Source organism: Balaenoptera borealis (genome assembly GCF_965194805.1).
Source record: "Balaenoptera borealis genome assembly, chromosome: 17".
Taxonomy (NCBI): Eukaryota; Metazoa; Chordata; class Mammalia; order Artiodactyla; family Balaenopteridae; genus Balaenoptera; species Balaenoptera borealis.
Window position 1 is genome coordinate 74,018,925 of NC_138876.1, and position 27,275 is coordinate 74,046,199.

The 27,275-nt window shown below is 39.7% G+C and overlaps 1 protein-coding gene and 3 long non-coding RNA genes across 4 annotated transcripts in view; 2 read left to right on the plus strand and 2 right to left on the minus strand.

Annotated features, from left to right (window-relative positions):
- Positions 1-18,764, plus strand: TTPA (alpha tocopherol transfer protein). Its single transcript, XM_082364728.1, has 5 exons — positions 1-405; positions 8,288-8,441; positions 13,767-13,960; positions 15,917-16,027; positions 18,494-18,764. The coding sequence occupies exons 1-5, from the start codon at positions 202-204 to the stop codon at positions 18,680-18,682; spliced, it is 852 nt and encodes a 283-aa protein (XP_082220854.1). The 5' UTR covers positions 1-201; the 3' UTR covers positions 18,683-18,764.
- LOC309615304 overlaps positions 1-27,275 on the plus strand; it is a 167,997-nt gene that overhangs the window by 39,777 nt on the left and 100,945 nt on the right. The window lies entirely within an intron of this gene.
- The window catches only part of LOC309615305, a 17,176-nt gene continuing 5,934 nt past the window's right edge, over positions 16,034-27,275 (minus strand). Inside the window, exon 3 of the long non-coding RNA XR_014236712.1 lies at positions 16,034-17,362. This is a non-coding gene — a long non-coding RNA (uncharacterized lncRNA). The remainder of the gene's footprint in view (positions 17,363-27,275) is intronic.
- LOC309615308 lies at positions 19,333-25,404 on the minus strand. Its single transcript, XR_014236716.1, has 2 exons — positions 22,593-25,404; positions 19,333-22,538 (listed from the first exon to the last, which is right to left on the minus strand). It is a non-coding gene; the product is annotated as an uncharacterized lncRNA (long non-coding RNA).

Sequence of the window (27,275 nt, forward strand, 5' to 3'; positions counted from 1 at the left end):
CAGGGCCTTCCTCACTGGGAGGGCTGGGGCTCCGACCTGGAGCTTGCAGAGCGCTGAGCACGTCGGGGCTGCCACGTGGTTCCGCGGAAGGGGCGGCCGGGCTCACCCCTGCAGGCGGGGCGGGCGGCCCGCGGAGGAGGGGCGGAGGCGGGCGCGAGCTCTCCCCGGGGCCCGGGCCGCGGCGGGAGCGGGGCGGCGGGCATGGCGGAGGCGCGGCCGGGGCCGGCGGCGGGGGCGCAGCTCAACGGGCTGCCCGACCACTCGCCGCTGCTGCAGCCCAGCCTGGCCGAGCTGCGGCGCCGGGCCGGGGAGGCGGGCGCTCGGCCGGCGCGGCGGCCGCTCAGCGACGCCTTCCTGCTGCGGTTCCTGCGCGCCCGGGACTTCGATGTGGACCTGGCCTGGCAGGTAAGGGGTTCTCCCCCCCGGGCCGCACCCGGGGGACGGGCCGGGGAGCCGCGGCTGGGCCCGGACCCTCGCCCGCGCCCGGCTCGCCGGCCGGACCTCGGCGGGGACGCGCCCCGAGCGCACCGCGCGGCGGGAGCGGGAGCTCTGAGGATTCCCGCGCTGGTCCTTCCAGTTTCTCTGGGTCGTGGAAACGGGGAAACCTCGAGAAAAGCTGGAGCCTTCTAGGGAGAGGGCCCGTTTGACCCCAAGCGCTGGAACTCTGCCCTGCACGCGTCTCCCGAACCTATAACGTTTGGGGGAAATGCCTCACTCTCCGCGGCAGAGCGGGTGAGATCAAAGAAAAGGACAGCTGAAAAGTGGGAAGCCTGGAGTTATTCCATCTTAGCAGGTAACTCGACGTTTGGTGGGGGAAATGAAATTGCCAGTAAAACTGAAGATCTAAAGCCAAATCCTAGCAAACGAGTATTATTAATAGTAATACTGAGGTGTCAAGACGGGAGAGCAGTGCAGAGTGTTTTGAGTGGGAGGATGGGGATGAGGCGCTTCTTTTGTGGCTCCAGGTGTGTTATCACAGCTGGTTGAGAGCAGGGTGGTGGGAAGACAGGAATCAGAAAGAGGGGTACGACCTTGAGTTCTGGCACTTTGGACTCAGCATCCTCACCTGTTAAATAACGGTGAAAGGGCCTCCCGCGATGACTGGTTTCCAGGACTGAACATTAACCAGTTTAACGGAACAGGACGTACCCAGCACAGAGCCTGGCACGTAGGAAGCGCTCAGCAGTTGAACTTGATCTTAGCCCTTTCTCCAAGTGGCTCGCTCAGTGTCACACGGCGAGCTGGGAGGCAGAGGAAAAGTATTATAGTGCAGAGTCCCAGCTGTCTCAGTATGAGAATTTTTGTTGTTGGTAACTAATTTTTAATTGAAAAAGTAAGAAGTACAGACGGTAAAAAAAAAAAAAAAAAAAAAAAAAAATCCATAAATAGTAAAGAATGCAAAGTAAGTTCCTAAAAGTAACTTTCTAAGGGAAAAAATTCCTCACCCCAGACCTTAGCTTGCCAGCCTCCTACCCAGTGGCAGTTACTGTTACCTGCCTCTTACCTTTCCAGGTGTGATCTACAGTCACACAAGCATGTGTATGTGTTTTACATTTTGCCTTTTTAACATAATTTATCATAGAGATGAATCTGTTTCAGCACGTGTCTTATTCTTTTGGGGGCTGTGTACTATTGCACTGTCTCCGTTTGTTATATTGAAGTGTATTCACCAGTCTCCGGTATGGGACACAGGAGCGGTCCTCAGACATTGGCAGTACTGCCGTGCATTCCTTCATCCAATGATTATTCTTTGAATTTCTACAGTTTGCTTGGCAGTTCACAAAACACAGAAACCAAGACAAATAGGGTTTCTTCCACACCAACTGGGTATTCTAGTATGTCTTTGTCATTGTATCAATACAAAAATAGGAAAATCGGGGCTTCCCTGGTGGCGCAGTGGTTGAGAATCTGCCTGCCAATGCAGGGGACACGGGTTCGAGCCCTGGTCTGGGAAGATCCCACATGCCGCGGAGCAACTAGGCCCGTGAGCCACAGCTACTGAGCCTGCGCGTCTGGAGCCTGTGCTCCGCAACGGGAGAGGCCGCGATAGTGAGAGGCCCGCGCACCGCGATGAAGAGTGGCCCCCGCTTGCCACAACTAGAGAAAGCCCTCGCACAGAAACGAAGACCCAACACAGCCATAAATAAATTAATTAATTTAAAAAAAAATAGGAAAATCCTTATAGGATAAGTTGAACTTGCACAATTGCTGGATGAAGGGCAATGTGCATTTTCAGTGTTGATGAATAGACCAACTGTCCTCCAAAGTGTTTGCACTTATTTTATCACTTCTATATTATCAATACATAATGGTGTCTTTCCCAATATTATCACCCATGCTGTGTCACCAAACTTTATGATCTGTGTGTCAACCGGCTAGGAACTGGTTCTCATTATTATAATAATATGCATTTATTTAATTACAAGTGAGGTTAATCATCTTTCATATATTTAATATTTTAAAATTCCTTTCTAATTAACTGCTTGTTTTGCTATTTTCTTCCATGTTGTTTACATAAAATATAAAACATTTTATTCATATCTTCATGTATTAAAGAAAATAGGCTGTTGTCCTAGTTTGCGGTTCGTCTTTTGACATCGTTAATGCTATTTTCTTTCTGTGAAGAATTTTAAAGTTTTTATGTAATCAAATGTATTGATTTGATTGTTCTGTGATTGCTTCTAGTTTCATAAGCTCTTCCATTCTGCAAACTTTTCTCTAGTAATTCATGACTTCTCTTTTTTATGTTGGAGTTGTCGATCTACTGGACTTAATTTTGACATTAGGAATGAAATAGGAGCCTACCTATTTCTTTTCTTTTATCAGGTGGCTACTAAGTTGTCCTCATACTTACTCAGCAGCTACTAGATGTGAAGACACAATCTCAGGTCCAACGAAAAGTGTAGCTCTAATGGGGCATTAAACATTTATAGGTAACTAACAATTAAAAGTGTATGATTTACAGGGCTTCCCTGGTGGCGCAGTGGTTGATAATCTGCCTGCCAGTGCAGGGGACACGGGTTCGAGCCCTGGTCTGGGAAGATCCCACATGCCGCGGAGCAACTGGGCCCACGAGCCATGATTACTGAGCCTGCGCGTCTGGAGCCTGTGGTCCGCAACAAGAGAGGCCGCGATGGTGAGAGGCCCCACGCACCACGATGAAGAGTGGCCCCCGCTTGCCACAACTAGAGAAAGCCCTCGCACAGAAATGAAGACCCAACACAGCCATAGATAAATAAATAAATTAATTTTTTTAAAAAAGTGTATGATTTACAGATTTCATTTTGGTTACTTTTTTAAAAAAAATTTTTAAAAATTTATTTTATTTTTGGCTGCGTTGGGTCTTCGTTGCTGCGCACAGGCTTTTCTCTGGTTGCGGTGAGCAGGCTTCTCATTGCGGTGGCTTCTCTTGTTGTGGAGCACGGGCTCTAGGCGCACGGGCTTCAGTAGTTGTGGCACACGGGCTCAGTAGTTGTGGCTCAACGGGCTCTAGAGCGCAGACTCAGTAGTTGTGGCGCATGGACTTAGTTGCTCCACGGCATGTGGGATCTTCCCAGACCAGGACCCGAACCCACGTCCCCCTGCAATTGCAAGCGGATTCTTAACCACTGTGCCACCAGGGAAGTCCCCAATTTGGTTACTTTTTTTAAGTGATGTGTACTATGTAAAAAATAGATAACTAATGAGAACCTACTGTATAGCACAAGGAACTCTACTGTTATCTGTGGTGACCTAAATGGGAAGGAAATCTAAAAAAGAATGGATATAGGTATATGTATAATTGATTCACTTTGCTGTACAGTAGAAACTAACACAACATTGTAAAGCAACTCTACTCCAATTTAAAAAAAGTAATGTCTAGGGCTTCCCTGGTGGCGCAGTGGTTGAGAATCTGCCTGCCAATGCAGGGGACACGGGTTCGAGCCCTGGTCTGGGAGGATCCCACATGCCGCGGAGCAGCTGGGCCCGTGAGCCACAATTACTGAGCCTGCGCATCTGGAGCCTGTGCTCCGCAACAAGAGAGGCCGCGACAGTGAGAGGCCCGCGCACCGCGATGAAGAGTGGCCCCCGCTTGCCACAACTAGAGAAAGCCCTCGCGCAGAAACGAAGACCCAACACAGCCAAAAATAAATAAATAAGTAAATATTAAAAAAAAAAAAAGTAATGTCTAAATAGAAGATGAAATAAAATTTACCTCCAGCCTCTGTGTTGTATATTTTTTTCCTGTATTATTTATTTTCCTGAATTGTTTTCATTGCATCATGTCCTGGAGGAGCTGGCTAGCAGGACTGTGTCCAAATCTACTGGATAGGAATCAAGTTTCTGTGAACTCTTTGCCCTATTTTTCTGCCAACTTGAAAGGAAAAAGGGAGAGTTAGAGTATGAAACTGTTTTTTCACTTTCCTCCACAGAGGCAGTTAATTCAATTTACACTCCTTTATTTAAAATATGAAAGCCCTATAGTTTTAGTGTATGAAGAAACCTTGATAAGTCCCTCAGTTTTAATGAAGTTTCTCATTATTCTAGTTTTTGTATTTGAAGTTATAACAAATTAGTGACTTTTGTGAATTCTAATAGCTTTGGGAGTGCCAGCTACTTTGGTAAGTAGTGTTTACGTGGATTATCTCATTATTTTCTCATTTTAGAAGAAACTGAGATGTAACGAGTAAGTAACTGTCCTAAATCGCAGTTGTTAAGGGGTAGAGCAAGAATTTGAACTTGAGCTGAACTCAGGGGAGCCTGCATTCTCAAGTGAACTATACTTGCCCCATCTGTTTAAAACAACCAACTGTTAACCTCTGTCTGTTCTATATATTCTTGTGAATATATAGAATCTTATCTTTCACAAGTGAATATTCCTCCTTATATTTTTGCTCTACGTGATACGTTTTTTATTCTTTAATTATTTTTATAGTTTTCCCAAATACTTTAATGTTTTCAAAGTTCCACTGACGCTCCCTGCTAATTTCCCACTAAATGCAGCTTCTTTTGTAAAATTCACCGTATCAAGTGTCAGACTCCACTCTGCTCCTGGTAGTTACTACCCTGAAACAAATGTGTCATTTCTTCCAGTTTAGTTTTCTTACCAATAAAATGGGGTAACAATAGTTACCTCTTAGAATGGTCGGGAGCAGGAATTGAAATGATGCCATTAACCCCTAGAAAAGTGGCACAAATATGGTTGTAATTTTGTTGGAAAGTACACGAAAAATGTAAGGAGAAACCTACTCTGTTACAAAGCAGAGTTAAAATAAGCTGTAACTTTTTATATTTATTTATTGCTAGTGGTGGTACAAAACAGGTGCCTTTCGGTAATGAATATTCACCCGCAGGCAATTTTTTTTTCTGCTGTGGACTTTATGTGGTTTGTTGGAGAATTGCTCAGTAGCAGTTTACATCATTTACATAATTTATTTATGTCAACCAGACTTTTGAATTTATTTATCAGTGGAAAAGTAATAATCAAAGATCCAGGTGTAGAGCCTTCAGTTTGCAAAAGGCAAGTGTCAAAAGTATGAGGGCAATTTGTGCATCTTTATGAAAGTCATTTTTTTCAAGCATGTGGATCCAGCTGGTTTAATCCTGTATTAATTTATTCTTTCATTCAACACATGTACCTATCTCCTAAGTGCCCAGCACTCTGCAGAGATCAATAAGCTGACGAACCTGCCTCTATTCCCTAAAAGATCCCTTTTTTAAAAAAAAATAAATTTATTTATTTTTGGCTGCATTGTGTCCTCGTTGCTGCGCGGGCTTTCTTTTAGTTGCGGCGAGCGGGGGCTACTCTTCGTTGCGGTGCACGGGCTTCTCATTGCGGTGGCTTCTCTTGTTGTGGAGCAACGGGCTATAGGCGTGCGGGCTTCGGTAGTTGCGGCACGCGGGCTCAGTGGTTGTGGCTCATGGGTGCTAGAGCGCAGGGTCAGTAGTTGTGGCGCACGGGCTTAGTTGCTCCGTGACATGTGGGATCTTCCCAGACCAGGGCTTGAACCCGTGTCCCCTGCATTGGTAGGTGGATTCTTAACCACTGTGCCACCAGGGAAGCCCCAAAACGATCCCTGTTAATGAAGCTATAACTTTTATTATTCCATGGGAAAACAAAATTGTTATTTCTGTATTGGAGCTCCTATGCTGCTTCTGGTGTTTTTCTTGAATTAGAATTAAAAGGACTAGTTTTCCATCCGAGGGAACTATGAAAAAAGTAATGAACACTAAAAATGCTAGTAACACTTATTCTGATGCCCCCTAAGACAGGAGAAGGAAGAGAAATTCATCTTATAGAATAGAATGAATATATCAGGATCTACAATGTGTCTTCTGTTTTTACTGCTTTTGGAATCTGCTATTTAGGTCACCAATAATTTCTTTGTTGGCAAATTTACTGACTGTTTTTCTTTCTAACCTCTCTGTTGCATTTAACTCTTAGTAACATTCTCTTTTTTTTTAACAGTTAGGGAAAGTTTCTTAAATGCAGAAATGACAGGGAGAAAGAAAGAGAAAGAGAGGGAAACAGTATCAGAGAGAAAGAAGCGAGGAGCAGAGCAACACAGATGCCTTTCCCTCCCTTCTGTACATTGTGGCACCAGTTCTCCTGTGGTCCAACCAGATTCTCTCTTCCTCCAGCCATTCCCAGCCGTTGACGTCCCCCAAGGCTTGGAATTTCACCCTTTACTTGGTTTTTTAAACTTGTTTTTGCAGTTTCTCCTCCAGAGCATTACTACTTCGTGATTACAGTTCTCATGGTCATTCCAGTGACCCTCAAATGCAAAATTTGTCCTTTCCTTTCATCTGAACTTTGATTCCACGTTGCTAATAGATCTCTTTAAACTCAAAACAAATACACTGTCATTTTAGAAAAAACTGAGAATGCTGAAAATCATGGAAAGGTAAATTGAAATATAATAAATTTTAACTGTGTAATTTGATGTCAGTATTCTCCACAATACACTGGCAATGTTTGTATTATTTGTAAATGCAGAGTAACCATTATTGGTGGTTTTTTTGGAAAAAAAAGAAAATGCGGTTCTTTCAAACCATATTTTGCTAAGACCTAATATCCAGGCAGACTGTTCCCCGGGCTCTCCGAGTGCATACCACTATTAACAAAGTCGATTTTTGTTGTTTTCTGTTAGTATGGTATAGAAATGTTCCTTTCTATCTTTTTCCTAGGAGAGAAAATAAAAACCAAAAACTTTTAGTTATCTTTAATATAAACCTGCACTAAAAACTTGAATGAGCAGTTAATCTAAATAACTTTCCCTATTAAGAAAACAGCAAGGCTGACCACCCCTCGTTATGCCCATGTATGCTTTACCCAGAACCCTGCAAGACACGTGTTGAGAAAACATGACTCAGAGGAGTTAAATACATACCAAGACCGAATGGATAGTAGGTGGTGGAGTCAAGGTTTTCCTGAAGCAGCAGCAGCCTGGGAATCAAGCTCTTCACTACATAGCATGGCCTGTATGATCCAGTTGTCACCAACCGGTGAGGTCCAAAGAGAGCAGGGATTTTATTCTGCCCACTGCTATACCTCAAGTGCCTCACTAAGTGTGTGGAACATGGCAGATGCTCAAAAACATTTGTAGAGTTAATTCATCTGATTGATTTCTTTTCTTCCTTATTCACGAAGACTAAAGGTGGATGTTTCAACCTTCTATTGCTAAGTAACAAACCAACCCCGAATTTAGCAGCTTAAACCACGGCTGTTTATTGTAATGCGCAGGGCTCAACGGGGATGGTTCGTCTCTGCTCCACGTTGCATGAGATGGGACCATGGCTGAGGTCAGACTATCTGAGATGGCCTCTCGTTGTCCAGGGCCTCTCTCTGCAGAGATTCATTATTTAATAATCCTACGTGGTGTCTGGATCCCAAAAAGCAAAAAGAGAAGGTCTCAGGCTTCTTAACCAAGCACGGCGTTACTTCCGTCAAAGCGAGACACGAGGCCAGCTCAGCTTCAAGAGGAAGGAATCAAATGGACTGCGCCTCCTGGTGGAAGGAATGACGTGTACACCAGGAGGGGAGGCGTTGTTGACAGCTATCTCGGGGAGACTCTTTACCACCAGAGACAAATAAAAATTCCTCAACTTTGAATTTGTGACTGACTTCTATCACCTGAGATCCTGCATGAAGTGTGCTTTTAGTTTTTACAGCTAAAAAGATAGCCCAGGTTAGAATCCTGACATAATAGATGGCAAGGGCCCTACATAATGCCAAGACTTTCCTATCGCTCTTACAAAATGCTTACCACGTATGCTATCTGGAGATAATTTTTATTTTATTTTCCAGTTACTAAAAAACTACTATAAGTGGAGAGAAGAATGTCCAGAAGTAAGTGCAGATCTCCATCCTAGAAGCATTCTTGGCCTTCTGAAGGCCGGCTACGTCGGCGTCCTGAGAGCCCGAGACCCCACTGGCAGCAAAGTTCTGATTTACAGAATTGGTGGGTCACACACAGCACTCCCTCTTTTTTATTTTTCTTGACTGCCATATCGGAAGCTTCCATGAGTTAATATTTAAGAATTTGGCTTTTTAGGTTTTAACTTGGGTTTCATTTAGTCTTTTTTAAAATTTTTTTTTAATTTTTATTTTTTAATATTTTCTTGGCTGCGCTGTGTGGCATGGGGAATCTTAGTTCCCCAACGAGGGATCGAACCCGCGTCCCTTGCGTTGGAAACCCGGAGCCTTAACCACTGGACCGCCAGGGACGTCCCTCATTTAGTCTTTAATGTCCCCCAAATATAATAAAACTGGCCGTTGTGAGAAAATTATCCAAAACCAATGAAAATCCTACTTCCATTCTTCCACACAGTTAACTATATAAAATAAGAGGAAAAGAAAACAGAGAAGAGAAATAGGTGGAAAAGGTAAAAAAGATCAAGGTGAAGTGTTTCAAAAATTCAAATGAGAATTCTGAACTATAATAATACAAGCTCCACGAGAGCATAGATTTTGTCTGTTCTGTTCGCTGATGTTTCCCAAGCACCGAAACCAGGGCATGGCACATGGTAGGTATTTATGAGATATTTTTGGCGTGAGTGACAGAGTGAACGGCGGTTGGGTCCTGCCCCAGGCTGAGGAGCGAGGGGCTCATTCTCCAGGTGGAGGAAGGGGAGGAAGGGGCCGTGGGAAGCAGCACCCGGGCAAGTGTTAAAGAACCCCTGTTGCACGTTCCCTCTTTCTTTTCACTGCTTCCTCTTTTCACCCCTAGGTCTTCCTAGTGTTTCCTGGAGGCTGGAAACCTGTAACTTCTGCCCCTCCCTTCAACCTGTGTGTGATTAAAAATGGCACGAAATGGAGGGTTCACACTGTCCCCAGCATCCTTTCCTGGCCCGGTTGGAATGACAAAGATAACCAACATTTCATGAGCAGAATCTTATGAATTATCCTCTTACAGAAACTTTCACATCTGTAAATATTCTAGGGAACTTAAAGATATTTATAGATTTGCCTTTCCTGCCCGCTTATAGATAAGATACCTGCCTATAACTCAGCACTTGGTTGTTTTGCAAGAAGATCCTGCATTTAGTTCTTGAAAAGGTAGCAGAAGACTAGGTAGAATGATTCTGTTTTTTTCTCCAGCTTCTGTGTCAAATACAACGGGGTTAATCGTGAAGTCGTTGTCTGTAAACCCGACATTACAAGGGCTCTTCTGTCCTGTCCTTGCCTCACCGGTGTTATAGGAAGTTGCATGAGGTTCCCTGAGTTCCTGAGGGATAGAGTTGCCAGATGTAGCGAAGTATCTGTGTTTTATGTAGCAAGTGAAACTGTTTTATAAAAACTACAGAGTGTCCAGTTACATTTGAATTTCAGGTAAACAATGAATAATTTTTTTTAGTATGCATGGGGCATACTTAGACTAAAAAAATATATCCAGTTTATCTGCAATTCAGCTTTAATTGGGCTTCTTATATTTTATCTGGCAACCCTACTCAGGGGTCCCAGGAGCACGAGACTGAAACCTACAGATGATTCCTTCTGCGAGTATCCTGGCTCTGCACGCCTGGCTGGAGGTTTTTTGGGGTTTGCTCATAAACGAATTAGGGCATGTTAAGAAGTAAAAATGAGACCTTAATAGTGAAAAAGCAAATGTGCTACTTTGATCAGAAACACCTTAAATAATAGAAGTCAACAGTCTTCTATTGTTTAGCGAGGGCCTCTTTTTCTTTTTTTTTTTTTTTAACATCTTTATTGGAGTATAATTGCTTTACAATGGTGTGTTAGTTTCTGCTTTATAACAAAGTGAATCAGCTATACCTATGCATATATCCCCATATCTCCTCCCTCTTGCGTCTCCCTCCCACCCTCCCTATCCCACCCCTCTAGGTGGTAACAAAGCACCGAGCTGATCTCCCTGTAGCGAGGGCCTCTTGCAGTTATTAATTTATAAGTGTACTGTTTAACTCAAAGAGATTTTAAAATCAAGAAAACATATCAGTTCAGTGACGGTCAGACAGGAGAGTATGCAGCAAATCTTCTGAGTGTTATGTAGAATAACATGTTACTCCAGGGCGAAAGGAGAAACTCAGAAGAGTTTTATGAGTGAAATGAAAGAATAGGATAAATTTATATTTATAAATTTTCTAAATTTAATTGAATTAATGGGAAGAACTAAAAAAAGGAAATCTGTGGCAGAGCTTTTTGGGTAGAACGTTAGCGTCACTCCTTCCCTGGTACCATCTCTGGGCAGTGTAAGCACTGAGAAAATGCACAGAACCTTTTCCTCCAGTCCAGCAGGACAAGCCAAGGTGAAACTTAGTTTTTGCCATTATTGGCCTATAAGCCAAAGGGTATAATTTTATGCCTTTTGAGACTCACTACTGTACTACAGCAGCAAAAGTAAAATTTAGCAGCAAGCATTAAGTTTTGACTGGTTTGGTTCTTAGGAACACAGGTTCTAGGGCATGCTGCCTGGGTCGGAATCCCAGCTCTGCTACGTCTAACTATATGGAAAGCTGTGCAGCTGTAATTCCATCTTCTCATCTCTCAAATGGGCATAGCAGAAACTTTCCTCGTAGGGTTGCTGTGAGCATTAAATCTTGCAATACAGTATACATAAAATATAATTAGAAAATCACCTGGTATGTACTAAGCACTCAATAAATGTTAGATAGTTGCTGGAGAAGGAATTAAAAATGTACGGCAATTTTTTCTTTTGCCTTAAAGGAGCTTAGAGTCTAGACCAGCAATGTTCAATAGAACTTTCTATGATGGTGAAATTGTTCTCAGTAGCTACTAGCCACATGTAGCTGTCGAGCACTTGAAATGTGGCTATTGCAACTAAGAAGCTGAATTTTTATTTTATTTACTGTTAATTAATTTAAATGTTAATTAATTTAAATATACATAGCCACATATGGCTAATGGCTACTATTTGGACAGCACAGGTCTAGACAACTATGTTGGTGGGCTCAGAAATTTAGGTCAGTCACTATTTTCTGAACTGCAGACTTTCAGTCATTCTGTTCATATTTTGCACCATTATAGCTTTCAGCCAGTGTCTGAAGTGGTACAGTATACGTGAACTGGTTTATCCATGGATTGATTATTCAAATTCTTACCAGGAATCTGAGGTTTTTAAAAATAAAGGGCAATTCCATTGTACCTTTCTAGGAATACTTCTAATTATCCCTTCTCTTTCTTCATCCCTAGATTTTTCCTTGCTATTACACACTGTCCATTAACATTTAAATCTGTTAGGATCAGCCATCCAAAAGCTCCTTAATCCCGTAAGTCCCTCCAGCCTCCACCCTAGCCGTCTCCCCACACCTCTTATTCTCAGGCACATTTTTAGAGTTAGTGATGTTCACCATCCACATTTTCTCCCAGGTCCTCTCAACGCCCCCTGGTCTGGTTTCACTGCCACCTCTCTGGTGAAATGACCTTAGCAAATCATCGGTGACCTTTTCACCAAATCTAATGGATGTGTTTAGTGCTATTTCACTTGACCTCTTTGCACAGCAAACCTTTTCCTTTTTTTTGAGATATCTGCCTCCCTTCTCTGATGCCATATTCTCCTGGTGTTTTCCTCCAACTTAACTGACTGTTTCTTCTTAGTCTCCTTTGCTGGCAGTACGTATTCTACTGTAAATTCTGAAACTCCTTAGGACACCGGCCTCAGCCTCCTCTTCTTCAGCTACTTATCTCTCTACCATAACAGAGAAACATAAGTCCATGGTACTCCCGGCTATAGACCTAAAAGCACAGAAACTGAGATTTGTATCTTCACCCCCATTATCTCTTTGTTCCCAAAGCTCCATACGACCAGTTCCCTATCTCAGCTGTATCCAACTGGAAATCTCACAGTCACCATTCTAACATGTTCAAAACTGCCTGTGATCCTTCCTTGCTAAACACTTTTCTTCCAGTGTTTCCTAACTCGACAAATGGTACCACCATTCTACCCAGTTGTTCAAGCCAGAAACTTTGGTATTTTTAGAATTTTACCATTCCTTAGTCATGAATCTTTTTTTTTTTTTTTAACCCTTCATCTTGTTAGGTATTGCATGAACCTTGTAATCTGAAGATTTGCATCTTTTTCCAGCTTTGGAAAAATTTTCTCTGCTGTTACTATTCCTTTCTTCTCTGTTCCCTATTCTCTGTATTATTGCCTTCCAGAACTCTAATTAGTTGGATTTTGAAACTTCTGGATCTAGCTGCACGTCTGTTAACTTTTTATTCATCCATATTGACTCCTGGGTCTTCTGTGTTGAGACTGAGAGACTTCCTCAGCTTGATGTTCCAAACCATTATTCACTCGTTGGCTGTGTCTTTTCTGACATTCGTCCCATCAACTGAGATTTGCTTGAATTGTCATCTTTTTTATTTCCAACATCTCAACTGATTCTTTTTCATAATAGCCTGTTCTTATGACAATAGCCTATGGTATCTTTTTTTCCTCACTGAAACAGTTTTGTTTCTTTTAATGTTTCTTGCTTTATTAGCTGTTTCCTTCAGTTTTAGTGCCTTTGTCTATTGAGTTTGGATCCTCTCTTCTTTGTGTGTCTGTGTCTTTAAAACTATTAAAAGTCTTAGTGGTTGCATATCTTTTTTAAAGATCACCTGCTTGCCTATCCATTACTGTCAGTTTTGCATGACGTGGCCTGCCCCAGGACTGGTGGGGGAGGGGAGAGGACAAGAACTCAGTAGCTCCTCTTCTTAGCACAGGTATTCCTTGTTTTTCCTGGGTGTGGGGAGCCGGCTACCCGAGTGTTTCCCTGACTCGGCTTTCCAAGCCCACACTACTGTTCTAGCCTATATGCACGTGCCTCTCCTACACGCTGCTCGTCACGGAGGGTGTCAGAGAGACCCACCTGCCTGTGTGCTCCTCACACATTTCCCTTAGCAGCAACCTCTGTGGTCACGATGGGGCCCTAGTTACTCTTCATAATCCAGAGCCTTGCTTTTCTCATTTTCATACCTTTGAGCCTGGAGCATACCCAGAGGCATTCCCACCTTCAGCCACAGCTCCATCCTGCATATTTTGGCCTGTAGTTTCATCTGGCCATCAAATCCAGGCTGCATTTCTTCTCTTATTTTCTCTGTGCTCTTAAGAATCTGTTCTTTGCTAGGGATTGGAGGGAGGGAGGGAGGGAGAAACAGGCACGTGTTCTTGGACCACCAATTTGATCTGTTACTCACTTCATGATCTTTGTACGTGTTTTATTTCTATTGATCCTTTAAGTCTAAAAAGAATTCATTTCCTTTTGTAAATCTTTCTGATTCTTTACACAGTGCTGAGATATGATTTTTTATATATTTTTTTTAGCACACTGGGACCCAAAAGTTTTCACAGCTTATGATGTGTTTCGTGTAAGTCTAATCACATCCGAGCTTATTGTACAGGAGGTAGAAACACAACGGAATGGAATCAAGGCTATCTTTGATTTGGAAGGCTGGCAGTTTTCTCATGCTTTTCAAATTACTCCATCTGTAGCCAAGAAGATTGCTGCTGCTCTTACAGTAAGTGTATATTTTAACTGTTCGGGATAATACTTTCAAATAATAGATACAAATTTAGTTGTATGTTAAAGAGAAGGGATAGTACATTTATTAGAAAATTAAATAAAATTTTAGAAATGATACATAGAATTCAATAATGGTAAGAGGAAGTAAAGTGTTATTAATTCAAAAAGAAAGAATGTTGCAACAAACTGTGAAAATATGTTCAAAATTTCTAACCACAGAATTCATATATTTAAACAATAATGTGGTGATTTTATCTTTCAGTCACTAAAATTTTCTTCCTAAATTAAAAATTGACTCAAAATATAATATTTATAGCAATCATACAACAAAATGTCACTTAGGTTTTGGTTGATATAGATAGATACAGTTCTTTCTGGGAAAAAAAAAAAAAGTTTTAAAAATGGCCATCATCTTTGACCCAGTCATCCTACTTTTGGAAACCTAGCCAAGGAATAATCTTAAATATATCAAAGACTTTGTGTATAATAATAATAGCTTACTATGTGCCAGGTACTTTGCTAAGTGTTTCAAGTGCATTACCACTTAATGGCTACACCAAAGCTTATGACATATGACTATTAATTTTTCCATTTTACAAATTATTTTACTATGTCAGAGAGGTGACATAGCAATGCCCAAGCATACACATTTTGTCAGCAGTGAAACAAGGATTCCAATCCAGGACATCTGAACATGAAAGCTGTACTTAGAGCCACCATTGCTTCTATACATAAAGATAGTTACTATAGCATCAATTTTTTAAAAATAAATTTATTTTTGGCTGTGTTGGGTCTTCATTGCTGCACGTGGGCTTTCTCTAGTTGCAGCGAGCGGGGGCTACTCTTCGTTGCAGTGCGCCGGCTTCTCATTGCGGTGGCTTCTCTTGTTGCAGAGCACGGGCTCGAGGCGCACGGGCTCAGTAGTTGTGGCTCTCGGGCTCTAGAGCGCAGGCTCAGTAGTTGTGGCGCACGGGCTTAGTTGCTCCGCGGCATGTGGGATCTTCCCGGACCAGGGATCGAACCCATGTCCCCTGCATTGGCATTGGCAGGTGGATTCTCAGGCATTGCACCACCAGGGAAGCCCCCTATAGCATCAATTTTTATAGAAGAAAATTAGAAACAGCTTATTTGTCCAGAAATAGGAAAAGGGTTACTTAAATAATGGTACATCCATTTGATGGATTATAGCATCCGTATTAAAGCTCACAATGTTTACAAAAATTGTATTATGTCAGTGAAACAGGGTGCAAAATATTTAGAGAGCATATTAGCCATTATGTTTAAAATAAAATTATTCATAGAAAGAACCTGAAAGGAAAAGTCACAATTGATAACACATCTCTAAAAGCTATGTGCAGAAAAAAAAAAGAGTTTTGCATGAAAGAAACTTGGCAGGAAAAATCTCTATATTAACAACACATCTTTGGGTAGGGAAACTACTGGTGAGGTTTTTCTTTGAATCCTTAACATTTTAAACCTTAGAAAAAAGCCAATATTACTTTGATGTGAAAGACTTATACCCGTGTCAAAAGTTTAAAAGTGTGTGTTTATTGTACTATTCTTTCAACTTTTATGAAAGTTTGATTTTTCTTCCTCAAAATAAAAATTTGAGGGGAAAGGTTAAATATCCAAATGACTCATTGATTTTTCAAAAGCACATTTATATGTGATTGGGGAAGATACTTTCTGTGTCCTGCTTATGAAAGATGCAGGTATTTCTTAAAATACTTTGCTTAAACTACAAGGTGAAACCTTTTTAGAGACCTTTTCTTAATCTAGGGACAGTGAACTATAAAGCAGGCTATTGTGTTGATGGAATAATTTTGAAAATAAAATCACACTTTAGGCATTGCTGTAAGTTTAGCAAGTGTTCAAAGAAGGGGCTTGTCGATAGGAATTACATATTGATCTATGCTTTGTTATTAACAAGACATTTTCTTTATTTTCAAAGGATTCCTTTCCATTAAAAGTTCGTGGTATCCATTTGATAAATGAGCCAATAATTTTCCATGCTGTTTTTTCCATGATTAAACCATTTCTGACCGAAAAAATTAAGGAACGGGTAAGTAAAACATATTCAAGTCACTATTCTTCTGTACCAAATGTTCCACTCCTTTGTTATTTAAAAATTGCTCTCTTATTTCCGCCCCTCCCCCCAACACACACAGCATTGTCCCAGTGTTTTGAATATTTATCTAACAACCCAACTACTTTTATAAAATTTGTTTTTAGTTTTGAAAAATCAAGTTAGTGAGGCTGTGGAAAAACTGGACCTCTAACACATGGCTGGTGAAACTGCAAAATGATATATTTCCTATAGGGGGCAGTGTGGTCATAGTTATCAAAATTACAGCCTTCACATTTCTGGGATTTTTATCCTACAGATACACATGCTCATAAACAAAATTACATACACAAGAGGATTCATTGTAGCAAAGTATTGGAAACCACCCAGTTTTCATCATGAGGGAACTGGTTAAATAAACTGTGATGCATCTACACAATGGAACACAGTAAGATTTGCAGGATGTATTGTGAAGGGAAATAAGAACATGCAGAATAGTGTTTATACTATCTTTTGTATAAAAAGGGAAGAAATCAGAGTCTACAGTTATATTGGCATAAAAGTTATTTTTAAAGGATATGCAAGGAAACAACCAAAGTGGTTACCTACATGGAACAAAAGAGAGGTATGGATGGGGTGGCTGAGGATAGGGTTGGGAGCAAGACATCTCACTGTGTATCTTTTATCTTGTTTTGATTTCTAGCCATGTGAATGTATTATCTATGTAAATAATAAATATGCTTAAATTAGACATGTGTAACTGAAAACCATAGTACCCAAGGTATGTGACTTAATGTCATGTTAGTTAAAGCAAATAGATTTGATGTTTTTTACCTATCTTGCGGAGTCTTATCTCAGGTGAATATCTAATATTACTTGGGATTTTTCAAGTGTTGACCATAGAGTGTGAGTTCCCAAACTGGCAACCACTCTTCTGCATGAATCTGTAAAGGATAATTTTTAGAGCATTTATTTAGACAAACGTTGGCAACATCTAATGCATGAACACAAACAGGTTTTAAAGGCTTTGACAATTTAAATCTCAAAAACTATTTAAATAGAAATACTGGTAATGTGAGTGATAATAGCATATTTGGAATGCTACAAAGTATATTCTTTCATACTAAGAAAATGTAACATCTTGCATCTGGTCAGAAAATGACGACCCTAGAGCTTCCTTTGAGGTTTTCCAGTAGGTATTTCTGTCTGTCTTCAAGAAGAACCGCCCCTACGGAAGATTCTTTTATTTTTATAAAAGCCGGGTTTTTTTGTTTATTGTTTTTTTCCTCTCTTCAGTAAGCTTGACAATAGCTGGCCATCTTCTGTTGAATGCTGAAAGACATAAAAATAAGTATTTCTATTTTGGGTTATATTCTGGACCAAAAAAACAAATACAACAATAAACTGAACCTAATAAACAGGAGAACATGAGCAAGAAGAGAAGAAAAATTTTAAATTGAGAAGCTAAGTGAAGCATTTCAATGAAAGTTAATTGACATGAAACAGACTTGCCAAAATGGGGAGGGCAGGGAGGACCAAATCTAGCCACTTTCTCCCTTTAAACATTTTGGCAGTACTCTATGAATGATTTTATTTCTCCCTTCCTGAAGAGATAGTTGAATTTCTTTTCAATTAGCTAGTAATATTTTAAACATTTCAGAAAAAAATCAAGGATTGGGACTGCAAGGTTCCTGAGTGCAAAAAACTTGTTTCATTCATCTTTCAGTCTTTGTATCCTAAGCACATAGTAGGTGCTAATTAAATGATTGTTGAATGTACAAATGAACCCTAGCAGACGAATAAAGGTATTTATGTATTTACTTTTAACAAGATGTGCTTTTAATCAAAGGTTCCAAGTCTTTATCTTAACTTCAGGACATTATATGATCAATTTTTATAGTTTAAAATGTTCAAAAATGTAAAGTTCTCAACCATCGTAATTTCTTTTAATTTTTTATTAGCCAAGACTGTCAACTGTACCACATAAATTATTCCCTGCATACCTGATTGTGTGCTCAGATATATGCTTTTATTTAATATGAACTAATGAAAGGAAGAACATTTTTATCATCTACAGAACCATCCCAGGATATTCGATCTTTTGCTAAGAATCACCTGTAGATTAGGGAATAGAATGTATAAAATGATTTTATTTAGAGTTTTAAAAATCTACTTTTGAAAGAAAAAAGAATAGCTTTTTGTAAATATTGAATAGTTATAAGGATGCAAATATAAGAAAACAGTAAGATGATCAGATTCATAAGCAGCACAATCTAAACATAAGTAAAATTATTAGCTTCATAAGCAGAAGAATAAAGGATGTATCAATAGTATCTATACATGCGCTCCTATCTTAGAAGTGATGAGAGCACCTTATCTTACAGTGTTGATTTTCCATTGGAAATGCATCTGATATACTGAGAGGCAGAGGGCATACCTTCTAAAACATTTTGGCTGTTTCAGATTCATATGCATGGGGACAATTACAAACAAAGTTTACTTCAGCATTTCCCAGACATTCTTCCAGTGGAATACGGTGGTGAAGAATACTCCATGGAGGACATTTGTCAGGAGTGGACAAATTTTATAATGAAGTCTGAAAATTATCTCAGCAGCATTTCACAGACCGTTAAAGGAGAAGAAGTTATTTAATGTGAAAGACTTCCGAATTAAAAATACATGAGTAAGATCCTACCTGGTTATATGAATGAAAGAAAAAGAATCATTAAACTAATGGTTTACCGATTGATTTTTTTAAATGTAAAAATCTTCTAACTTGAGCAACATGGGTATTTGGGAAATTTCTTTACTTTTTAAATATCTTTTCTTTACCTTTAAAGTAATTAAATATTAGTATACCTTAAAAGCATAGAAGAGGTTCCTGATTTTTGCACTTGGAAGAAAGTTATCTCTAAAGTACCTTTTCATGTGCACTTTGGTGTGTTTCTCAAAAGTTTTATTTTAAACAACTTTTCTGGTCACACTGGTTTGATTATAAATGAATAAATAGTCCACTGAAAAGAAATATTAGCACAAATCAACCGATTATAAAAATCTATTCACACTCATTTTGGGTGCGTGTCAGATAGACTATAATTCAGATTAAAATCTGAATACAGTTTTATATAGTTATTTCTGTGGGCCAGCAAGGTAGTTCACCTCAGGGAAATTCTATTTTACCATATTTGCACAATAGAAACTTTTGATTGAAGAGTCTGTACGCCATAAACTCTTATGTGTAGCATCAATAGGTCTCTATGAAATTATTCATGTTGATACAGTTAACTACATAGAGATTCAGAGGTGGAATAATATTTGGTTGCCGTATACATGGACTCTATTTTTAATTGAACAGTAACACAACTACACAAGGAAAAGGAAATGTTTACATTTTAAAATCACTGTCAACTACATCTGGAACTTTTCAGATTATGCATGAAGAAATTTGGGTTTTACTGTATTATCAGAACATTCTAGCCAAATCCTACAATTCATATTTACTTTAAAAAAAATCAGGAGTTAAAATGTGCTGTTTGTACTGTAGCTATGTTAAAGCATATTTCATTTATTGAGAAAGATATGTCAATATAGCTTTCAACTTATGACAATTTTTATAGTATTTTATAATTTTTAAATTTTATTTTAAACTTAAAAATGAAAGAACACAGTGTACAAAATTTGCTAAACATTTTTTAGCTTAGTTGGGTTTCAACATTAATCATACAATAGTATCTTTGTGAAAGAATATGTAAAGGGTGTTTTTCTTTATAAGAAAATTATTCTAATCAGATGAGCTGATACTTATGATTCTCTGTACATATATCTGTGAAAAACTGAGAGTGATTGTGAATGTTCTTTAGAGAACGTGTTTGATTTTGATTTAGCATTGGGAAGGTAACTTTACATTATAATTTTAATTTAAAATATTAGATCATGCCTGTTTTCTAAAAAATGTTAAAATCTTCTTTACAAAATCACAAAATTTAAAATTGTATAATTAAAAATAACAGCAGAATAAAACTATTTAAAAAGTATAAATAATAGCAACAACAAAAAGTTCTAGTTTACCCAACTTTTATTCCTAGAAGGTTTACATCACAAAGTTCTACTTCATTCACATTTCGGTGCTTAAAACACTTTCTTCTGACTCTGTGAAGGAATGATTACTTTAGCACAAGAATAAAGGATAGTATTTTAAAATGTCTTTTAAATATGATTCATTGATGATGTTACTAACAGTAAATAGAATTAAAATAAGTCAATCAATAGAAGTACATTTCATGATAGGACTTTGAATTTTTTATGAAATGCAGCGATTCACTGAAGAACATTAAAATAACAATGTAAAATGAACAGGCAGTTTTATAAGGCGGCAAGATAAATAACTATTGAATTGTCTCTATTACTTTACTGTAATTGCACCAGAGGTGCCTTTTAAAAGATTAACTCTAACATGTGCTCATTGTGTTACTGAACTGCCCGATAATTTGTTTTAATATTGTTGAAAACAAAATAAAGATCTTTTTCACACAAACTATAGCTGTTTGTTTTTCATTTTTAAGTATGAATATTAGGCATTCTTTTTCAAAAACTGCTTTTCCTTACAGAAGAGGTTAAGAAAAAAGTATCGCATCTCGTTGTCCATTACAAAAACGCCAGTGTTTTCTTTAAACGTTTCAATTGCAGACTGGTTTTCCTGCCGCTCAGTTCAATACCATCTTCCCCTGTCTTCTTGTGCTGAAAGGGACCCCAAATTAATTTCAGAAAACTAAGCCATGCATACTTCAGAAGTTAAAACTTCTAAGTGAGAAAAGCCAGAGTGTGTCACTAAATCAGATAATTGGATTCTGAAACTGCTGTGAGCCCAGATCATGATTTCATTTGTCAAATTATATTTTTCTTACAGAAATAACACTTAAGTCCTGGAGCAAAGAATATCTTTGTCTCCCACCTAGATTAAGCCAGTAGCTCACGAAACAGGTCAAACATACGGACAAACCCAAAACTCAACAAACTAGTAAGGTGGTGTTGTCTGAAACACTCCTTCCTGGCCTTACGTGTGGAATTTTGCCCCGCCTAGATGCTGTGGAGGAATTGAGTTACAAAGATTGAACCAGAATGATGGCAGTAAAATGAGGACTGGCAGCAGTGCCTCCCCACGAATGTTCTGGTTGGCAAGGGCACATCCCATCCTTCTCCCTCCCCCAGGGCTAGCACTTGATTGACTGCTCGCCTCTTCTCTATCCAAGTCAATCATATCAGTCTATTATCTACTTTTGATAACACTATACATTGAATTAAGTACTATAGTGAATAGCAAAACTAATTGGATGCTACCTAGAAGAGAGAAAATACTTATCCAAAGTAGCCAGGTAGGACTTCCCAGGTGGCACAGTGGTTAAGAATCCGCCTGCCACTGCAGGGGACACGGGTTCGAGCCCTGGTCTGGGAAGATCCCACATGCCGCGGAGCAACAAAGCCCGTGCGCCACAACTACTGAATCCCACATGCCTAGAGCCCCTGCTCTGCAACAAGAGAAGCCACCCCAATGAGAAGCCTGCACACCACAACGAAGAGTAGCCCCCGCTTGCTGCAACTAGACAAAGCCCGCGCGCAGCAAGGAAGACCCAACGCAGCCAAAAATTAATTAATTAATTAAAAAATAAATGGATATTTAAGAAAAAAAAAAAAAACCAAAATAGCCAGGTAAAGTGCAGTACAGGTTTCTCCTGGTATCTGAGAGTAGAGCTTTCCTACCAAACCTTGCTTAAGCCAAAATGGGGTAACACTAACGGGTGCACAAAATAAATAGAAAGCACAGGAGCTCATAGACACAGTTCAAAGCTCTGGATGCTGGATGCTGGATGCTGAGGGTGGTTCCAGGAAGGAGCTTGGCCGTGTCACTCTCACTGCTCTGGGTGGTGCTGCCTCTATAATGGCTCATGGCAAAACAAACACTGAGCGCTATTTTGGCTTTTAGCCTTTTTTTGTAAAAGCAAAAATCCTTGTGGGATTTCTTTCGGTTAGTGAAAACAGGTACTAATGTAGGTTTCTGCAAAAGTGAAGCCTTTCGAAAAGCAGCGGATACCTGTAGAGCGTAAGAATCTTTAGAGTGGTTGCAATAAAGTGCTTTAGGACTTTAACAGAAGGAAAGATCATTTCCACCCAGGGATCTAGAGGATGTGTTTTTAGCGGAGGTACTATTTGAAGCACAGCCTTTAAGAAGAATTGACTCCCCCAGAAAGCAATCAGAAGTGAGGAGAGGGAGGCTAGTCCAGGCAAAGAAATAGCATGAGCAGCGACTCAGAGATCAGGAAGAGTAGGTCACGTCTGAGAAATCATACGTAGGCCTGTATTTTTGGAGGGAGGCAATGGTACAGGAGCGTGGGCCTTCTGCCTAGAAGGATGCTTGGGAAACAAAATATGGGAAGCCTTGATTGTCAGCTGAAGGGCACTCAAATGTATGAATTGCTTATTTTGTGCCAGACCCTATATTAGATTCAGGGCACTCAAATGTATGAACTGCTTATTTTGTGCCAGACCCTATATTAGATTCACATACATGTGTCATTCAATCTTTGCGGAAAAAAAGAAGTAAGTGGCATTATGCCTGTTTTTACAGAAGAGAACTCAACTCTGAAAGTGTCCATTCCTTGCTCAGAATCACAGGGCTAGTAAATGCCAGAATCATACGGAACTTGGCCAGCCTAGCTGTAAAGTCCACGCTCTCTGCAACGCCACCATGCTCCTAATAGACCCAATTCCACAGGCCACAGGGCTCAATGGCCACCAGATTCTATCAGTCCTACCTGAAAATATCTGACCATGACCCATTTCTAAGGCTAATCATCTCTCATCCTACCTGCTGTCATAGCGTCTGTTGTTGGACTACCAGCTTCTCACTGGTCCTGCCTTTATATACCCCTCCACTGCTGCAGTTATTTTTCTGCAAGATTTCATTCTCTGAACTTTCGCCAGAGCAACACTGCACGCGGGTAAATTACTAATTGGCACCTGAGGCCCTTCACGATGAGGCCCAATCTGTTTTTCCATCCTTAAATTGTAGGACTCCTAACCCCACCTATACGCTAGGCACAACAACCTTTTTTTTTTTTTTTAATTGGGGTATAATTGTTTTACAGTGTTGTGTTAGTTTCTACTGTACAGTGGAGTTCCCTGTGTTATACAGTAGGTTCTCATTAGTTATCTATTTTATACATATTAGTGTATATATGTCAATCCCAATATCCCAGTTCATCCCACCCTTCCCTTCCCCCCTTGGTGTCCATTTGTTCTCTACATCTGTGTCTCTATTTCTAGGCACACCAACCTTTTCACAAAATATCACCCTTTCAACACAAGACCTCTCAGAATCAGCAGCTAGGGGTGGAGGGGGGAAGGGGCAAGGGAGATGAAGTGTGTGTATTTTGTATTCTGGCCAAAATTCCTCAGAAATTACTCTAATCCCTACATTGTTCTGGGACAAATTATGTTTGTTTGACAAGATCAACAAACAGAGATCTTTCTCTTTTGCCCAAACCTGCTGACAAGGTCTCCAATTTCCTGCTCTATGTCTCATCAGTAATTAGCTATGATTAGAACCACTTGTCATGACTGGTTAGGCAAGGTTAGAACTCTTTGTCCTCCTGAAACGTGTTAACTGCGGAGAAAAACATTTCCTGTTCAGATACCTGACTGAGACTTCTCTTGCTTGCAGAACAACCCCCAGAAGCCACTGTTCACCCCTTTCCATGAAGGGCTAAGGCAAAACCTCCTGAGTGAAACACTCTTGATAGTCAGATCCGGGGAGCTGTCTACATTGCAATAGCCAGAATAATCAACCTCTTTACTTGTCCAGTTTTTGTTGTTGATAGAAGCCACCCAATATTCCCTGACAGGTAGGCAGGCGCCCCGTCTGGAGTCAACAGAGAAGTTCTGGGGAAGGTTGTGAGCAACTGTTTTACCTCAGCTTGACTCAGCCCCTGGCCACAGGAATGTTATACAGAACTGATGTGTCTGGGCCTCCCTTGGCTGACTCTGCCCTCACCCAATCACTGTGTCAGACTAACTTTACTCCTGCACACCCAACACACATATACACGCAGTACAGCACCAATGAAGAAGACAACAATTGAAGTAAAAAATACACTGGAAGAAATCGACAGGAGATTAGATGATACGGAGGACTGGATCAGCGACTGGGGAGACAAAGCAGTGGGAACCACACAAGCTGAACAGAAAATAGAAAAAAGAATTTTTTAAATGAGGATACTTTAAGAGACCTCTGGGACAATATCAAGCATACTAACATTCTCATTATAGGAGTTCCAGAAGGAGAAGAGAAAGAGAAAGGGGCAGGAAACTTATTTGAATAAATAATAGCTGAAAAATTCCTTAACCTGGAGAAAAAAACAGACATCTAAGTCCAGGAAGCAAAGAGAGTCCCAAACAGATGAACCAAAAGAGGTCTACACCATGACACATTGTAATTAAATAGCAAAAATTAAATATAAAGAGAGAATGTTAAAAGCACCAAGAGAAAAGCAACTACTTACACACAAGGGAACTCCCATAAGACTATCAGCTGACTTCTCAGCAGAAACTTTGCAGGCCAGAAGGGAGTGGCATGCTATATTCAAAGTGATGAAAGGAAAAATACCTACAACCAAGAATACTCTACCCAGCAAAGTTATCATTCAGCTTTGAAGGAGAGATGAAGAGTTTTACAGACAAGCCAAAGCTAAAGGAGTTCAGCATTACTAAAGCAGCTTTACAAGAAATGTTAAAGAGAATTCTCTAAGTGGAAAAGAAAAGGCCACAACCAGAAGTATAAAAATTATGAAAGGAAAAAAATCTCATTGGTAAAGGCATAATACATTAAAGGTTGTAGATCAACTACTTATAAAACTAGTAAGAACATTAAAAGACAAAAGGAGTAAAATCATCTATATTCACAATAGTAGTTAAATAATACACAGAACAAAAAGAGGTAAAATTTGACATCAAATACATTAAAAGTCAGGGGAGGGAATAAAAAGGTAGTGTTGTTATAATGCATTCAAACTTAAGAGATCATCAATTTAAAATAATTATATATATAATTCATATATCTATATAATATATAATCATATATGTGTTTATATATGTGTAATTTATACAATAATATAATTATATGTATATATGTGTGTGTGTGTGTGTTTATATATAAACTTTATGGTAACCACAAAACGAAAACTTACAGATACACACACAAAAAAAGAGAAAGGAATCCAAACATTACAGTGACATAGTCATCAAATTATAAGAGAAGAGAGCAAAAGAAGAAGGAACAAAAAAGAAATACAAAAAACAACCAGAAAACAATTTTAAAATGGCAATAAAAGGGTGCTTCCCTGGTGGTGCAGTGGTTAAGAATCCACCTGCCAATGCAGGGGACACGGGTTCGAGCCCTGGTCTGGGAAGATCCCACATGCCGTGGAGCAACTAAGCCCGCAAGCCACAACTACTGAGCCCGCGTGCCACAGCTACTGAAGCCTGAGTGTCTAGAGCCCGTGCTCCGCAGCAAGAGAAGCCACCGCAATGAGAAGCCCATGCACTGCAACAAAGAGTAGCCCCTGCTCGCCGCAACTAGAGAAAGCCCACGCGCAGCAACGAAGAACCAACGCAGCCAAAAATAAAATAAATAAATTTTTTTTAAAATGGCAATAAGTACATACCTATCAATAATAACTTTAATTGTAAATGGATTAAATGCTCCAGTCAAAAGTCACAGAGTGGCTGCATGGATAAAAAATCAAGACTCATATATAAGCTGCCTAAAGAGACTCACTTCACATCTAAAGACACACAAAGACTGAAAGTGAGGCGATGGGAAAAGGTATTCCCTGCAAATGGAAAAGAAAAGAAAGCTGTGGTAGCAAACTTACATGAGAAAAAATAGACTTTAAAACAAAAACTGTAACAAGAGACAAAGAAGGCCATTACACAAGGTAAAGGGATCAATCCGACAAGAAGATATAACAACTATAAATATATATACACCCAACATAGGAACACCTAAATACATAGAGCAAATATTAACAAATATAAAAGAAGAAATTTATAGTAACACAATAATGGTAAGGGACTTTAATACCTCACTTACTTCAACGGACAGATCATTCAGACAGAAAATAAGTAAGGAAATACTGGCCTTAAATGACACATTAGATCAGATGAACTTAATAAATATATATAGACCATTTCATCCCAAAGCAGCAGAATACACATTCTTTGCAAGTGCCCATGGAACATTCTTCGGGACAGATCACATGCTAGGCCACAAAACAAGTCTCAAAAAGTTTAAGAAGATTAAAATCATATCAAGCATCTTTTCTGACCACATAAACACAAACACATGGAGTTTAAACAACATGCTACTGAACAACCAATGGGTCAACAAAGAAATCAATGTGGAAATAAAAAAATACCTGGAGATAAATCAAAATGGAAACAAAATGATCCAAAATCTATGGGACACAGCAAAAGCAGTTCTAAGAGGGAATTTTATAGTGATATAAGCCTACCTCAGGAAACAAGAAAAATCTCAAATGAACAAACTAACCTTACATCTAATGAGCTAGAAAAAGAAGAACAAAGAAAACCCAAAGTTAGTAGGAGGAAAGAAATAATAAAGATCAGAGCAGAAATAAATAAAATAGAGATTAAAAAAAACAATAGATAAGATCAATGAAACTAAGAGCTGATTCTTTGAAAAGATAAAACAAAATTGATAAACCTATAGCCAGACTCATCAAGAAAAAAAGAGGGCCCAAATAAAATCAGAAACGGAAGAGGAGAAATTAAACTGACACCACAGAAATACAAAGGATCATAAGAGATTACTAAGCACAACTATACTCCAATAAAATGGACAACTTAGAAGAAATAGATAAATTCCTAGAGATGTACAATCTTTCAAGAATGAATCAGGGACTTCCCTGGTGGCGCAGTGGTTAAGAATCTGCCTGCCAATGCAGGGGACAAGGGTTCGAGCCCTGGTCCAGGAAGATCCCACATGCTGCGGAACAACTAAGCCCGTGTTCCACAACTACTGAGCCTGCGCTCCAGAGCCTGTGAGCCACAACTACTGAGCCTGCATGCCACAACTACAGTAGCCCGCGTGCCTAGAGCCTGTGCTCCGCAACAAAGAGAAGCCACCACAATGAGAAGCCCGCACACTGCAATAAAGAGTAGCCCTTGCTCA